We start from the raw sequence: 15,665 nt of genomic DNA on the forward strand, positions 1-15,665 counted from the left end.
CAAGTTATAACTAAACTATTTAATTAGGCCTAGCTTAGAACTGTAGCAAAATTAAGACACCATTAATTAAGAAACTATTGCAAATTGAAGAGCACGACCATTTGATTGAGCATTTCCTGATATTCCATTCTAATACATTATAGAAAAGCTCAAGCCGGGATGATAAATATTGAATGTCACGGTGGTAAACCCATCTTCAATATTTCAAGACGAATGTTAAAGCGTAGTCCCGGATTAGTTCGTTAAAATATCAATCAACGAAGCCAACAAGAGCCCGCCCATTTCAGTCGTCAACTGTCAGTCAAGTGACGTTAGTCTTTCTGCAGGTGCTGAACGCGGTTCTATACTGGTGCAATAATAGCTGAACAGAAAGCGTTTAAAGGTAAGATGTTGCCTAGATCTTATTTTATCATTTTCATCACGTCATATAGGTTATGCGATACTGCTGCTTGATAGTAGAATTTGTGAGATAGGCCTAGGCTACGCGAATGAAAAACAATATTGAGATAACAATAACCTTCATTTGACACAGATGCTTTATTTGGAGATAAAAGATTCGACCAATTATTGGGCAAAATGTATCGGTCTATGCATCATACCCTGTGGATTGGGCGAGAAACTGCTTTCGGTGTGGTATTTATAGCATCATAGGCATAAGGCCAATGCCTTGTCGAAACAGCAAGACGTTTGGTTACACTGAAACCGTGACATCTGGATCCTTCTAAAAGCCCAATGTAACCAACATTTGTGCGGATTGTATTAAGGTAATACACATTAAGCTGTAGTTTTACAATCGCAATTTATAATCGAACTATTATGTGATGGATATACAACATTGTGCCTGTGCTGAGAAACTAAATGCGTATTGGTTGCTTGCTGATCATGTAGAATGTCCCACACTGAACGTTACAATCCAGGTCCTATGTTTATTAATCAATGAGGGACTACATCAAAACAGCATAGCAATGTTTGCGCGTGTGTAAAAGAGAACGTGCGTGCTCGTGCATGCGTGCGTGAGAAAGAGGAGAGGAAGGAGAATCATGTGTAATATGGCACCCGGTACTTGGTCAATAGTCTTAAGGCATACCAATCAGAACAGTCCACACACCCCGTTTGGAAACCGCTCACCTCGTCACCTAGTGGTATCACCTATCTGGGCGTATGAGGCTGCATTGTAAACACATTCCTCATAACTCATTCATTCCTTAATATCATGAGGCACAGCCTTTGGTCCACACTTCTGACTAGAGTGAGTGAAGTTGGTCCTGTGACTCAGAACAAACATTTCTCAAACACCATGGCTGTCAGACTGTGTTGAGCTATCTTAATCTAGATTCTAAACCATATCTTTTGCGGTGGTGTAGTGCATATTCAGTGCAGAAGGACGGCATTGCTGCATTTCCTAAAATTGTCGTTGAATTTTAAATAGGCTGTACATGCATAAATGTGAATGCTGTTTGGTAATACAGTATTTACTTCCAATACTCTCATGTTCAACTTCAAGGGTAAGTACCACCAGAAAAGTGACAAAGCGTCTTAAATGTTTAATGACAGCTGCTCTGGTCAGTTCTGCTTGTACACCCTATCCATCAAGCCACACTGCAGCAGAATACTATCTCTATCCAAAAACAAAACAGACAGAAACAACATCTGTCTGTTCATTTCCAACTTGCATTCAGAGACTGGAAAGCCGCCATTAGCCTATGCTTTTTAATTTACAAAGAGGGTGTGCTGTACTTAACTCCATCTCATCTGCCTCTTTTCCTATAGAAGAGAGACCTTTAAGGTAGTCTTTAACCACCCTGCCATACCCCAGACCACGAATTTGGGATATTATTTGGTATTGTGACAGCATGTGTTCAACTTCATGAATACTTTGTTGTTTCATTTTTCCCTCGATCTATCTTTCCCCCAAGTGGAAGTTGTCAGCTATCTTGCGGACAATATATTATGACATTAATTTACGTTAAATGGGATTCATTTGCTGTAGGCCATCCGGTTTGACATATAGGACAACTGCCATATGTTGATAATTATATCAACATAGCAAGCCTCTATATCTCTCTAGAAAGTAGGTCGTCTGAGGTATGATATTAATTTGGGTGATATGTTTGTAGAAAGAGCTCAGTATCAAATATATTAGCCATCAAAGGCCAGGGTTAAGCAAAGAAAGTTGTGATAGGAAAATGTCTTTACAAAGTTCTAATTTAGTCCAAATTGTCCTGGTATACTGTATGTCAGGATCCCAAGTGTCCAACATACCTGATTCAAATGAATGGGTCCTTATCAAACTCAGCAAAAGCCTGATAACAACCCATTGCTTGTGAGGTCAGGAAAAGGAAAACATCTAAAACATGCAGGACAGGGGGTCCCAAGGACTAGGATTGAGAAAGGCTGCTGTATGGCATAGGCCTATCTTAAAGGGTGTTAGATTAGGATTTGGTCTGGCTCCTCAGCTTTATCGGATGATCCAGGCCTAAATCCTGGATTATCAGTCAACAGCCAACAGAGAGCTTTCCAAAAGACTAATCAAAAGTGTCTGACCCACTGCTTTTAGTCTGACTGACATCACACCTCTGTCGTAGGTGTGTCAGACTCTTTACCTTAAATAGGCAGGGTAGGTATGAATAAGTATATTGTGTTATATTGTGTTGTGAAAGGTTGATGGTAAGAAAAGTGACCTCTTTGTATATGTTACACTGATACTTCAGTTTTCATATGACGTTACTTGTATTTCAACCAAGGACCCAAAGCAATCAATCACGGAAGATCATTTCAAGTCTCTTCTCTGCTTTTTCATAGCAATTTCACAGTTATAAGGACAGTTTTGATTTATGACCTCAACTAACAAACATGTCACCCTGTCCTGAAGGCTATTTACAACTCCTGGAACGCTGTTGTGGTGGATCATCATGGCTCACAAAAACCAATTGTCGATGTTGCTGTATAATTCAAGAGCATCTCTGTGTTTCATGTAAGATGATAGGTCAGAGCACCTATTATGGTGCTCCTCTCCTGTTTGTGCTTATCTTTGGGAGCTCCAGTGTTCCAGTGCAGCCAAGGCAAGATAGCACTCTAAATATAGACAAAGCCTTGGGGTCTTTGAATCCCGATAGACCTAAACCACTGTTGCGGAGGCCCAATAGTGTGAGTCCTACAGTACCACAGGCTTTAGCCTGTCTGAGTATTACATCCTCAATTAATGTCATTGATGTTCCACTGTATGATTCTACTACTTAGGACAATGTCAAGTTAGGAAGAGTGTCTATATAGAAGAAACATTACCAGTTGGCCCTGTCACAATCACTTACAACTGAAGCCTATTGGGTATGACGCAATGGTGCTCTATTGTATTCTATGTTTTTATTCTCTATCCATACTTCACATTTCTATAAGCAGTAACAATATATACAGAGAACCCGTGGCTTTTAGCTTTTTGAAGCAGTTCTAGGTTTTGAGGAACAGACAAGAATTTCTACCTTTACATCAACAATGGGATTTTCCACCGTTACAAGGCTATTGCTGTATATTACCCCATAGATTGAGCCAAATAGTATGCTAAACAAAAGTAGTCAGTTTATTCCCTGAGAAGCATCAGTGCTTTATATGTTTTCTTGTTACAGGAATAGCTGGTGGCAATGGAAGGGGGAATGATAAAATGGTGTCTGTGGCAATGCCAACGTCTTCTGCCCCTGGTTTATTGATGTGTCTCATCGATTAATAGAGTTCGGCCTTGGCGAGTACTGATGAATCGCTTTTGGTGATAAATGTTCTCTTTTCTAAATCCCCCAGAGTTGACTTTTGCCTTGGCTTAAGCAGACATTTATGGTTTCATATTATTGGGGTGGATGATCGGGCTGATTCTTTGATTCAATACCCAGATATTCAAGGAAAAGGTATTTCATGACTTTTTATGGAGGAGTAATTTATGTTGAGGACACAATTCATATACTAATTTGCTTAAACAAGGTTCATAGTTTGTGTTGTTGGCTATGGCTGTAAAGGTCTTTAACTTGATATTGTCAGAAAAAATGGTTAGAAAGTGCTTTAAACTTGACAGTATTCTAGTGCTTTCCCCCATGACTACTGTGCATTAATGACTAAGTCTCTCTAGTCTAGAGTTAACATGAATAGCAAGAACAACAACACGTTTCAATGTTCAACTTCTCAAAATCCTTGATTGTCTTTATTATATTGTTGGTGGATTTTGGTAAACTGACGTTGTCATACTCATAATTCTAGTCAGAAAATGAGTCTGAAAACTCTCCGTTGGGCTGTGACTACGGGGCGTGTTTCAACCGAACTGCCTCTTCGCTCAACTGGATAGACCTACAACCAATCAGAGCAACGTAATATGTTGTTTGTTGAAAACAAATTCAACCCAAGCGGGCTCTTTCGTGACGTTGTTGATTACGTTATTGTTGATCATCTGTCCATCATCGTATAAAGCCCGCCCTGGCAATTTCATTGGTCCGTCCCGATCCTGATTTTATGTAGTTGTTCCCAATACGAGACCCTCCAGACCCAACTTCCTGACCCAAATCTTTTTGTGGGCGGGGAGAAGTTGGGCTGGCAGCCAGGCTAGGATTTTGGCACAATTGGTTAAAAACCGTGGACCCAAATACAAATCCTCCGTTTCCATTTTGTCCATATGCTGCTGGCAACTACCAAGCCCTAACCTCTGTCTGTCTCTCTCTCTCTTTCTCGTACATTGTTATGTAGATGGCTTCAGCAACCGCTACCTATGGTCAGAAGGAGTCCTCAGACCAGAACTTTGACTACATGTTCAAGATCCTCATCATTGGCAACAGCAGCGTGGGCAAGACCAGCTTCCTGTTCCGCTACGCCGACGACTCCTTCACGCCGGCCTTTGTCAGCACAGTGGGAATCGACTTTAAAGTGAAGACCATCTACAGGAACGACAAGAGGATCAAGCTGCAGATTTGGGTAAAAAACTAAAATGTTCATACCTCTAAAAATTACGAGATCGTAAACCTTCTTGTCCGTTGGGTTATTTGAGGTTGCTCTGTGATTGCATAACCTGGATGTAGTTTAGGGTGATAGCTCAGCAGTGATCTGAAGTCTAGAGCACTCTATGAATATATGTTTCTCATACATATCTTTTTTTCCTGAAGATGGTAATATGAAATATTTTTATAACTCTACCACAACCAACATATTGTGCAGGAGACAGTGCTGTAGTGACAAGTGTGTTAGTGTATCATGAGTGTGTAATTGTGGACTGTATGAGTGTGCGTTCACGCCAAGAAAAAGCTTTTTCTGTTGTCAGCCTTTTTCAGGCCTTCCCTCTGGTGAGAAAGCTGCTGTCCAATCAGGAGGCAGCAGCAGATGACTGTGTGCGCACCCTCCCCCATTACTACACATTTTCCTGAGTGGATAACCCCCCACCCCCTGTGTACACACACACACCAACACACATTCACACTCACACATTCACACATACATACTCTCTCACACACATACATTCTCTCTCTCGCTCTCTGTTTTTTCACACACACACTCTCTCCCTTTCTCTCGTAGATACATACAGTCTCTCTGCTACCCATCCCCCAACCCACAGTGCAGCATACACTCAAGCCAACTGTAGGTGCTACTCAAGTGTAGTGGATCAAATGGGAAATGCCAGGAGTACTGACTATATTCAAACATGACCAACTGTACGATGCGGTTGAAAACTGCAAAACGATTCATACATATTCCCAGACATTTACATAAATGCAATGTCATGCTGCTGTTCTGTGATGCCACAATAGGTTAGTACAGGGCTACTTTGATGTGAAATAAATGTACGGGTCTGAAACCTGGCTAAAGACAGATTGCATTGTTTTTGGTGCGACACACAATCACAATTATTTCAGAATAATGTGCTGAATCTCTATTCTTAGTTATTGTACAGCATTGTGTATCTGGTTGTCTTTGTTTTAACTCAACCCTGTCAAAGTAACTGAGGTTGATGTAGATCGGTAGCTCGGTAGCTGATCAAAATGCAGTATTGGGTATCAGGGATCCAGGGCTTAATTCCTTGAGCATTCATTAGAACTAAGGCCGTAACTCAACCTGTCTGTGCACAAGCTACCATTCTGTGTTTCCGAACAAGTGGAGCAGTGAGGAAAGGAGGGAGAGAGAGCAAGAGAAGGAGAGAGAGAGAACGGGGGAGAGAGAGTAGCAGAGAAGGAAAGCGAGATAAGGGGAGTGGTGAAATTTTGGCACAATAATTGCAAAACAGACACAAGCTACATATTTGCCGTCTCTGGTTGGCAGTTTAAAGTGTCAGATGTTGGAGTGTTGAAGGGGAGGGTTCTGTTGCCCTGATTGGTGTGTGTTGGGGATTATGTGTCAATTTGGCAAGTGGTGCTTAATGTGTTTGTGTGTGTCTGTTTCTTGTCTCTAGGATACTGCAGGGCAGGAGAGGTACAGGACTATCACCACTGCTTACTACCGTGGAGCCATGGGCTTCATCCTCATGTATGACATCACCAACGAGGAGTCCTTTAACGCTGTGCAGGACTGGTATGTCATTGGTCAGGACTGCATGTGATAATGTGAAACTACAACAAGAAAGGCAAACCAGAGATGAAACGGTGTGCCTCAACATGTCGCACATAAAACTGTGAGAGGAAGTACCAAATACACACCATTATGATAGGGTAGACATGTATGCTACATTATTGCTCACTGTAAGACAGGAATAAATCTACACTAACCTTCTTCAATTGCTAAATGCAATATTTGACTTTTGTTGATTCAAGAGCACTGTAGGTGGCCGTGTGTGCCTGTATGTGGAGTGACAATCTGTGTGTGTGTGTGTGTGTGTGTGTGTGTGTGCCACAGGTCAACCCAGATCAAGACATACTCCTGGGACAACGCCCAGGTCCTGCTGGTGGGGAACAAATGTGACATGGAGGACGAGAGGGTGGTAGCCGGAGAGAGAGGCAGGCAGCTCTCTGAACACCTCGGTGAGTCGACAAATCTCAAGGGTTGCATTAAATAGTTATGCTTCGACTAGAAAGTGCACCATTCATCTCCGCAACTGTGGTACACAGCAGAAAATTGTGATGTGCCCCCAAAAAGAGGTCAAATCCAAAAGTTTATGAGACCCCCTCCGTCGTCCGCAGGTTTCGAGTTCTTTGAGGCCAGTGCCAAGGACAACATCAACGTGAAGCAGACGTTCGAGCGCCTGGTGGACACCATCTGCGAAAAGATGTCAGAGAGCCTGGATGCTGGGGACCCTGCTGTGACAGGAGCCAAACAGGGACCCCAGCTGACCGAGCAGCCTGCCGCTCCCCAACAAGACTGCGCATGTTAAACCTGACTGACCTCTGAACCCCGACCCTCAGGTCCCCCCACACACCTCCACCCCCCCAGCACCTCCCCAACTCCACCAACACGTCATCCAGTATGGGTGAGTAGGTGATGGTCACTCTTGAGTTCTGTCCCATAGTCATCTTGGTATCTCCAGTCCTTCTCTCTATTTCTCAATGTGGTCCTAAAAGATGGATATGAGGGTCTCCAATTTCCAGATTCCGTTATAATAGATGTTAACCTTGCTTTCTGTCAGCCTAACTGCAATTTTACAGTATCCACCTTTGTTAGGGACTGGGAATGCCCTATAAAAGTATGTGTAGTCATACATAGGACTGATACTGTTGGAATATACATTTTGATCTGTCATATCTCATTTGTTGTCTGTACAGGCATTCCTTCAGTGTGAAATGTCACCGAAAATGTATTTAATTTATTTCAGTCAATATATTGGCTGACACCATGCCTCATTCTTGTATTCTTTGTCCATTCTGCCTTTGATTTCTTGTCTCCATGTTTTCTACACTGATATTCTACTTAATTTACTTTACTTGTTTTTTTTGTTTTTTTTACTTATGTAAAAAAAAATACTGAAAAGAAATATGAACAATATATAGACAGATATAAAAAAAGAACATGAGAGCCACTTAATTATTTTTTTGTTTTAAATGTGTATGTAAATAATGTGCAATATATGACATATAACAGGTATACATTTCTTGAAATGGATTTAAAAGTATATAAAGATAAAAAGATACACTGTATCAAATATAAAAGGTCAATGTCGTAGATTTTCTGTGGATAAGGTTTTCAATCATTTATGTCATGCTCTAACACTGGACTGTTTCCTGTGGTCATTGTGACCTCATCGTGGGTCCATTGAAGCAGCTGTTCCAATAAAAAATATTTTGCGTGGAAGGAGGCTGACCTGACAAGATCCTAACTGCAGCACCTAAGCATCGAGCAAAACACTCTTTACATACATTTAAATTTAAAAATGAATACATGCAGTTCATGTTCCATAGAGAGGCAAGACTCCACTTGAAATAGCTTAAGGTTGTCAAACATAGTGCTTTAGAAGAATTATATTATTTTAACTTTCACATACTGTAAAGGTATATATAATACCTATTCCAAATCAGATACAACTATTAAAAAGGCACATAAATTATGCACCTTTAGTAACAATTTTTTTGTTTGGTCGTTTTGTTTTAGCAGCAAAGACAAAGCTTATCCAAGTATGTGTTTGTGATTCTGTTGTGAGAGTGTGTTTGAGACAATTTGCAATTTAGTGTGATGAAATTGAAACCCTTTTGGAAAGATAAAAAACCATTTAGTTAACAGTTAGTTTACAACTCATAAAACAGTTGACAGCTTTTTTAGGTGTGCCAGGACAAAAGGATTTCACTTAAGTTGGTAACTTAATATGGTAATAACAGTACACACTAGTGTAACAATGATTATCTATAGATGATATAATTACTTGAACATGGTAGTACTGCATACATTATAAACATTTGTGGCTTTTATTTTAATATTAAAAGTCTCCCAGTAGAACCCAGAGATTGCTCCCACCGTGAACTGTTCTCCACCTTTCCTATGCTGTCTTCCTTTCTACGAAGTAAACTGTAAATATGTCATATGTTTCATGTGTGGATTGTGTTGTATTGACTCCAGGCTTGCAAAAAAAAAGAGGAAAAAAAAAAAGATCTGAACTCAAAGCCGCATTTTATCTGCATTTGTTCTGAACCTGCTTGTGAATGATATGAATGGTGTCACTTTATTACGAAGCAATACACAGTACAAGCAAAACACATTTTAAGCTTAGAGGTGTCTGACAGTGAAACTGCTACTAACACACACAATTTGTATCTAATCAATTTGTATGCTTGTTTTAAATGTTGAAGGAACAACAACATTGGGTGGATTTTTTTTTCTTGTATGAGTTTTGCAGAAAACGATGTTGGTGACGATCAATTGACTTTTTTGAAGATTTTTGTACCTCAGGTTATGGAATAAATGGGTTGGATTGGTTTGTAATTGCTGCTATTTCTATGTAGTGTTTAACAAAATCCCCAAAGCTGTAAGAGTAGAGAGAAAAAGCCCATACAGGAGTGGTTATTTTAGCTCACATTACCAATCTTATATGAAACTGAACTGTTATAGATGTCAATTCGTGGACTCAAATTACTGACATTTTATCTGAGGTATTTTTCTAATCTCAAATTTATAAACTTGGATTAGTTAGCAGGGTGCATTTGTGGTGCAAATATTGATGGAATTTGGTACAGATACAAAGTACAGTGTTTGTTTTGAGTGTGGGATTTATTGAGCTGGTCTATTTATTTAAACGTTCTTTAAAGGTTGTACTGTTATGAAGGAATTGATTGAGGTCCAAAGTGTTTTTTTTTTTTTTCATTTGTTATTTTTTATTTACTTTGTATCCACCGAATACTGTTCTACAAAGTAATGTTGACTTAGTTTACATTTATTTTTATTTTGGTTTTCTATTGTGGGATTAAAGCAGCTATTATGCAGTAATTTATGTAAGAACAATATGGGAATAAAATGGTGTCAAATTGTCAAATCGTGAACATTACCAAAATCTGCTGTACATTGTTGTGGAAATAAATAAAATGACAAAAATAAAAGTTTGTGCTGTTACAAGATAGCAGTTTGCCCCATTACTGCTGCCTACTGTCAGTCAAGTCGTAATTAGGTATAGCAGGTAACAACACTTGATAATTATTGACTTAATGACCTTGGAACACCAACTCTATTCAAAAGAATATTGCAACCAGGATCAGTGAGCGAAAGATAATCTTTAGAAAATGAGAACCACTTACCAAATGACTACCTGTGAATTCCACAATTTGAAATTAGGCCAGCAGGTGGCACAATCCTCTAAACTTTTACAATAAAGAAAGACGTTCTCCAAACATCCGGGATGGATCCATTCTGCATTGCACAGTACGAATGTCTTCGCATTGCATAATGCTGTTACCAAACAGATTCACGTTGTCTCCATACATTCTGCCTCGGCTGGAATCTCATATAATTCAAGAAGAATCGCCATAGTGATGTTTGACAAGCCTTTGTGTAATAATTACATTACAATAGTAGGCTATATGTTATTTTTTATCACACGTGTGTTAGATACTATCAATTTGGGTTTAAGAAATCAATAGCAGTTTTTTTCTGATAGATTAAATATACTTTATAGATGAACTAGCCTATCTAAAACGCCCATAAAGACATACCTAGATTTTTTTTTTGCTGGACCTCACAAATGTCCGTAAAGTAACCTTATTTATTTCCAAAAATATAGCCTGTCCGAGCGAATCTGTAAAGAGAGCATATAAATCCCCCAAAAATATTTTACTTAAAACTGATCAAACCAAAAGACAGAAGTAGTGCTTTATATTACTGAGCAAATAAGTTTATTCGACAATAACGACAGACCAAGTCAAAATGTCGAAAGGTGAAAAGAAATATGGTGCAACAAAATGTGACATAGCTTATAATCAACATACCTATATAAAACACTTGACATAAGACACTGTGTAGCATTGAATATAAAATATACAGTATTTATAAGTACTTGTAAACAGCTTAAAACATTTATGATGTGCACCCAATGACACCCTTTTAGGAAACATTCGAGTTTGTCAGCATGCAAATACATGAATGTTCAGTATTAGGCTATGATACATTATTACAATTATAACTGGTGGGGTCCAGTCGGGGTACTGTCAATGTACACTAGAAAGTCTGTAAACATAAAATAATTTACATCGGCAAAGTGATTTGCAGTAGGGTTGACTGCATATCAAGAGCTAATATAAGAAATGTTCATTAAGCTTATATGCTGGTCAACTATTGTCTTATGTTCCGATTAGTACACTTGGACTTGTGGCAACAACTGGCACCCGCTGTTTACATGGGTTAAAACCTTCTGTTTTAACTGGGCCACCTGCTCTCTTAAGACACTCGCCGTGGAAGCCAAGTCAGTATTTTGAGTTTTTAGTGTCTTAACTTTGTCCTCGAGCCTTGAAATTCTCTCCAGCTTCCTTTTTCTGCACTTGGATGCAGCTATTCTATTCCGCAGCTTTTTCCTCTCGGCCTTGATGCGTTCCTGTGTGTCCATATTGATTGGCGACAGTGGTGGACTGTCGCCGAAGCTTTGGACGTCGGGTACAGTTTGCGGCTCATCCTTTAGGGGCTGCAGACGGGAGTGCTCTTGTTGCTGAGTCCCACCGAGATGATGCGTCGGAGGGGGTGGGAATGGAACCGTATCCGTGGAGTAGTTGACAGTGGTACCCAAAGGGCCACTGCCATAACTGTTGAGGTTCGTATATACAGGAAGGTCCGGATGGATGGTGACAGGGGCAACATTTGTGCTCATATCCAGACTGTTAGTTTGAGGGCATGTCACTCCGTTCAGCTGATTCTGTTTATGTAAGTCTTCGAGTGCTTTTACGAATCCCTCTGCAAACTCCTGCTCGTCGCTTACCGACTTAGGATATAAGAACTGAGAAGTCGGTGTTGTCGTGACCATTCCATTGGACTGGATGATAAGTCTCTCGAGCTCAGGGGAAGCTAGTTTCAGTAGTCCAAGGTCCGGAGAGTTAAGAATGCTCTCGGCGTCGCGTAGATGAGGCTTCAAGTTCGTGGCATCTGCCAGGTTTAAATTAATATCTTTCTTCATCATTGCTCAAAGGTAGCCTAATTAATTGGAGGAAATTTTTCAAAACACCGTCTTCAGTGTTGGTATCGAAGTGTCCATAACCTCTCAAAAGAGGAAACGATGCGTAAATGTCATAACTGGAGGCTAAATGTTTTTCGGTTTCAATCCGCACTCTACAAATAGCTGTTGCAAACGTTTGCAACGCCCCTTTTCATTTACTATCTTAAAATATAGCAATTGTTTATCGTCAACAATCGATAGTCTCGTTTCAGACCAACAGTCGAAGTTTCTATGCGCGCGTACGCATGCCGCCCCTACCTTTTCTATCCTCCTACATTCCATTATGTCACTTCAGAGCGTGTAGATTGGATGGAAATGACGTTTTCCCATTTTTTATTTGAATAAAGGGACGTACTAACCCTATTGCCATGGAGAGGGCGTATAAACTGCAAACAGTGCGGTGCATTGTGGTTTGATGTCATAGAAATCCTTGGATAGAAGCGGGTGGGGGTGGGTAAAGTTGTTTTCTTCCCTGTTCTATTAGTTTTTCTTATGTAAAGTAAAGCAAGTAACCAACCCTGCCTAATACAATGTTTACTCTTTGTTATACCTGTCACTATATGCAAGGCATCCTGCTAAAGTCACAGGACGTGAAAGTCTTGCTTAAGATATTTCTGATGAAATGTTATGCACAAACAATAGAGATTAAGTATCCTTGGACGATAACAACTACATAAAGCAATGCAGTATAGGTACATCAAAAGGCCAAGGAACAGTATGTTATTGTCACTGTCTCTATCTATTACTGTACAAGAACATTCACTCTTTGTGCTAACCCTTACTGAACCTTTCACCTATCTTCACTCTCATTGCTTGTGTTGTACTTTGGTTCTCAAAGGTGCAGTAGCAATTTATGAAATTGAAGTGGACAAGATATCAACTTTCTCCTTAGCAGGTCATGCCTTCTGCAATCTCCAATGCCTCTGATAGTTCCCCTGTTATGTTTACAGACCGTTCTGGACCAGACTTACTTTTTAACCAAACATTCCAAACGTATGGCAAATATTTATTAATAAGCCTTTAATTACTATTGTTTTTATTTGAAGTATTACTCAAGGGACCCTCAAATAATCCTAATTTACCCCTGGAGATAATTTAATGTCAGTCCACATTAAAATCAGTCTGCAGTGTTGCTCAAAAGGCAAGTTGCTCATAATCTTTATCTCACCGTATTCCACAGTATTCACCTTTCTACAAATACATTCTTACTACTAAATGTGTAGAAATCCTTTCCTCAAAAATAACCATGTGGAAGAAACCTCACAAAATTCAGCCTATAGCTCAATATACAGTGCTGAATCTGAGCCCAAATCCAGTTCTCCTGATGTCAACCTTGTTCTGGCAGAGTAAGGGTTACACAGAGGGGGCGTGTGCATCACAGATTGGCACTACGCTGGGTCTGCAAAGCATCGTGGGGGACCACGTCTGCCTGTGATGTCAGAGCAGCGACAGATTTCACAGTGGCGGAAGTCAGGGACATAAAAGTGATTTGATGTTTCTGTAAGAAATGCTGAATTTCCGATAAGAGAGTAGTGTGGGGGTGGTCCACTGACTAAATGAAAGCTGTAGGAGAAAAAAAAAGATTTGATATAACAGCTCCATGTCTTTTTCTTTCAGTGCAGTGCCACACATGTTTCAAAACTATGCTTGGAAGGTATTGCAACATTTTTGTCCACAATTTTGAGGAAATAATAATATATATCATCTGTTTCTTAAAATCCTCAAATCATGCACATATTTATGAAGATTTGAATGCTCAAACCTTTTATAATCCCTTTTCAGCGTACAGTAATTCCATTATTAGCCAAGTATTACGAAGGTGGATGATGTATATAATGTGGCCCTCATCCCGAGAAGACATGTTCTAACTGAATACAATGTCATCACAAATGTAATAGTGAAAAAGATTATTGCTAATTTAGAATATGGTTTAAAAGACAATGTATTTGCCTTTAATAGGAGTGATGGAGTAGGTTCATTGAAACGAGTCATAATTTAACAAAACACAGTTGGGCTGTTTAAGCAACACATTAACTAACAAGCCACAGAATAAAGGTCCACATTCCAGTGCTGCAAGTCAAGGCACAGAGTGATGACAAATCAGAAATGCTTGGTATCCCTAATGCACCCTGGGATCCCAGCCATGTCAGGGCCGGGGTAACAGATGAGTGTTGGTGTTGAGTAACATGCCAGCGGGAGACAGCATACTCGCTGCATGTCAAGTGATTTATGACCTGCACTGGGAAAGCTTTGGAGGCTGCTTAAGGTAAAACAGAAGTCAGGTGGCTGAGCGGTTAGAGAATCGGGTTAGTAAACAGAAGGTTGCTGGATTGATTCCTCGGCCATGCCAAATTACATTGTGTCCTTGGGCAAGGCACTTCACCCTAATTGCCTCGGGGGGAATGTCCCTGTACTTACTGTAAGTCGCTCTGGATAAGAGCGTCTACTAAATATAAAACAGGATAACAGGCAGATCGTCTCTCTAGCTGTGTATTGTTTCAGACTGAAACGGTCGAAGCAAGGACAAGGATGCAGTTTCCTGACAATGTCTCTTAGTCTGCTTTGTCTTAAGGAGCTGCCACTTGTCGTCCCACGTGGGTACGAGTGTGTTTTCTGTGCGCCCCGTAGGCCTGATTTCCTCCATCAGGGAGAGGGACTGGAGGAGGCCTGCAGTTTCAACCACCTCCGTTCCTGGGGTGACGTAGTTTCAGCAGTGTAGGTATGGTTCCACCCTCACAGATAAGGGGGGAATCCCTGTGTGTAAGTGTGCGTGTGTGCACATATGGAGGTGACAATAGTTGGTGGTGATGGTAAGACAAGATTGTTTGACATTGTTCTACACGTCACATGCTTCCCGCCCACACGCTCTCACACACACAAGCCACAAACTGCACCGGAGCCGACACAGTGGTTTGGAGTAGTGGTAGTGATTCTGATGAGAAGATGCATCTCTGAACAGTATTGTTAGATAAGACTTGACATGGATTATGGTATGATTGATCCTTATGGACATACTGAACCCCAGGCTTTTAGATGTTGCCCACTCCTTTCTCGATCAGTGGCTCAAAAATGGAAATGCAAATGAGGGATTTAAGGGAAAAAAAGGACTGTGGAAGAAATGCACCACAATATCACAAATCATGACACCCACAACCAGCAACTTGCTACAAGTGTGAATCTTGAGAACATACTGTATTTCAGATTTGTGCTGTTTTTAGACCATCGTGTATTAAAGGCGAGTTTGTAGGCACTGTGTCTTGTATTAACGCCTAAAAAAGAAAGCCAGTGATAAAACAGTGAAACAGGCCTCTAATGATTGCAATGAACAAAGTTCGGAGGGATGTTGTGATTTATTCAACAACATTGACCTGACTCCTGTGGCAAAAACAGTACTTATTGAACAAGCTCTGCTCATAACGATACTGTGCCGGTTTGTGAAAATAAATGTCAGATATGGTGTATCCCATAGCCACACAAACATCAACGAGACATTTGTAAAGGTTCTGATCTGTGAAGTGCAATCAGGCAACAGTTATTCAGAGCTGACAGTCTCTAGAGGGGACAGGAAAAGGACTAGATTGTGACAGACGTCCCC

The 15,665-nt window shown here is 40.4% G+C and overlaps 2 protein-coding genes across 2 annotated transcripts; one reads left to right on the top strand and one right to left on the bottom strand.

Moving 5' to 3' along the window:
* Positions 1-314: 314 nt before the first annotated feature.
* LOC146254502 (ras-related protein Rab-3A) lies at positions 315-9,980 on the top strand. Its single transcript, XM_084675924.1, has 5 exons — positions 315-382; positions 4,723-4,947; positions 6,413-6,531; positions 6,853-6,977; positions 7,137-9,980. Exons 2-5 carry the CDS (start codon positions 4,723-4,725, stop codon positions 7,325-7,327), a joined length of 660 nt encoding a protein of 219 aa, XP_084532050.1. The 5' UTR covers positions 315-382; the 3' UTR covers positions 7,328-9,980.
* A 754-nt stretch (positions 9,981-10,734) lies between these two features.
* LOC146254503 (transcription factor JunD-like) lies at positions 10,735-12,325 on the bottom strand. Its single transcript, XM_084675800.1, has one exon. The coding sequence runs from the start codon at positions 12,032-12,034 to the stop codon at positions 11,219-11,221; it is 816 nt and encodes a 271-aa protein (XP_084531926.1). The 5' UTR covers positions 12,035-12,325; the 3' UTR covers positions 10,735-11,218.
* Positions 12,326-15,665: the final 3,340 nt, after the last annotated feature.

This window comes from Hypomesus nipponensis, chromosome 16 (genome assembly GCF_054491055.1).
Source record: "Hypomesus nipponensis isolate SF chromosome 16, ASM5449105v1, whole genome shotgun sequence".
NCBI classification, from domain to species: domain Eukaryota; kingdom Metazoa; phylum Chordata; class Actinopteri; order Osmeriformes; family Osmeridae; genus Hypomesus; species Hypomesus nipponensis.

What these genes read in the sequence shown, in the direction of transcription:
- LOC146254502 (XM_084675924.1), top strand. Translation starts at nt 4,723, where the DNA reads ATGGCTTCAGCAACCGCTACCTATGGTCAGAAGGAGTCCTCAGACCAG. An exon ending in GGATCAAGCTGCAGATTTGG is followed by an intron (nt 4,948 to 6,412) that starts GTAAAAAACTAA and finishes TCTTGTCTCTAG; the next exon opens with GATACTGCAGGGCAGGAGAG. An exon ending in TTTAACGCTGTGCAGGACTG is followed by an intron (nt 6,532 to 6,852) that starts GTATGTCATTGG and finishes TGTGTGCCACAG; the next exon opens with GTCAACCCAGATCAAGACAT.
- LOC146254503 (XM_084675800.1), bottom strand. Translation starts at nt 12,034, where the DNA reads ATGATGAAGAAAGATATTAATTTAAACCTGGCAGATGCCACGAACTTG.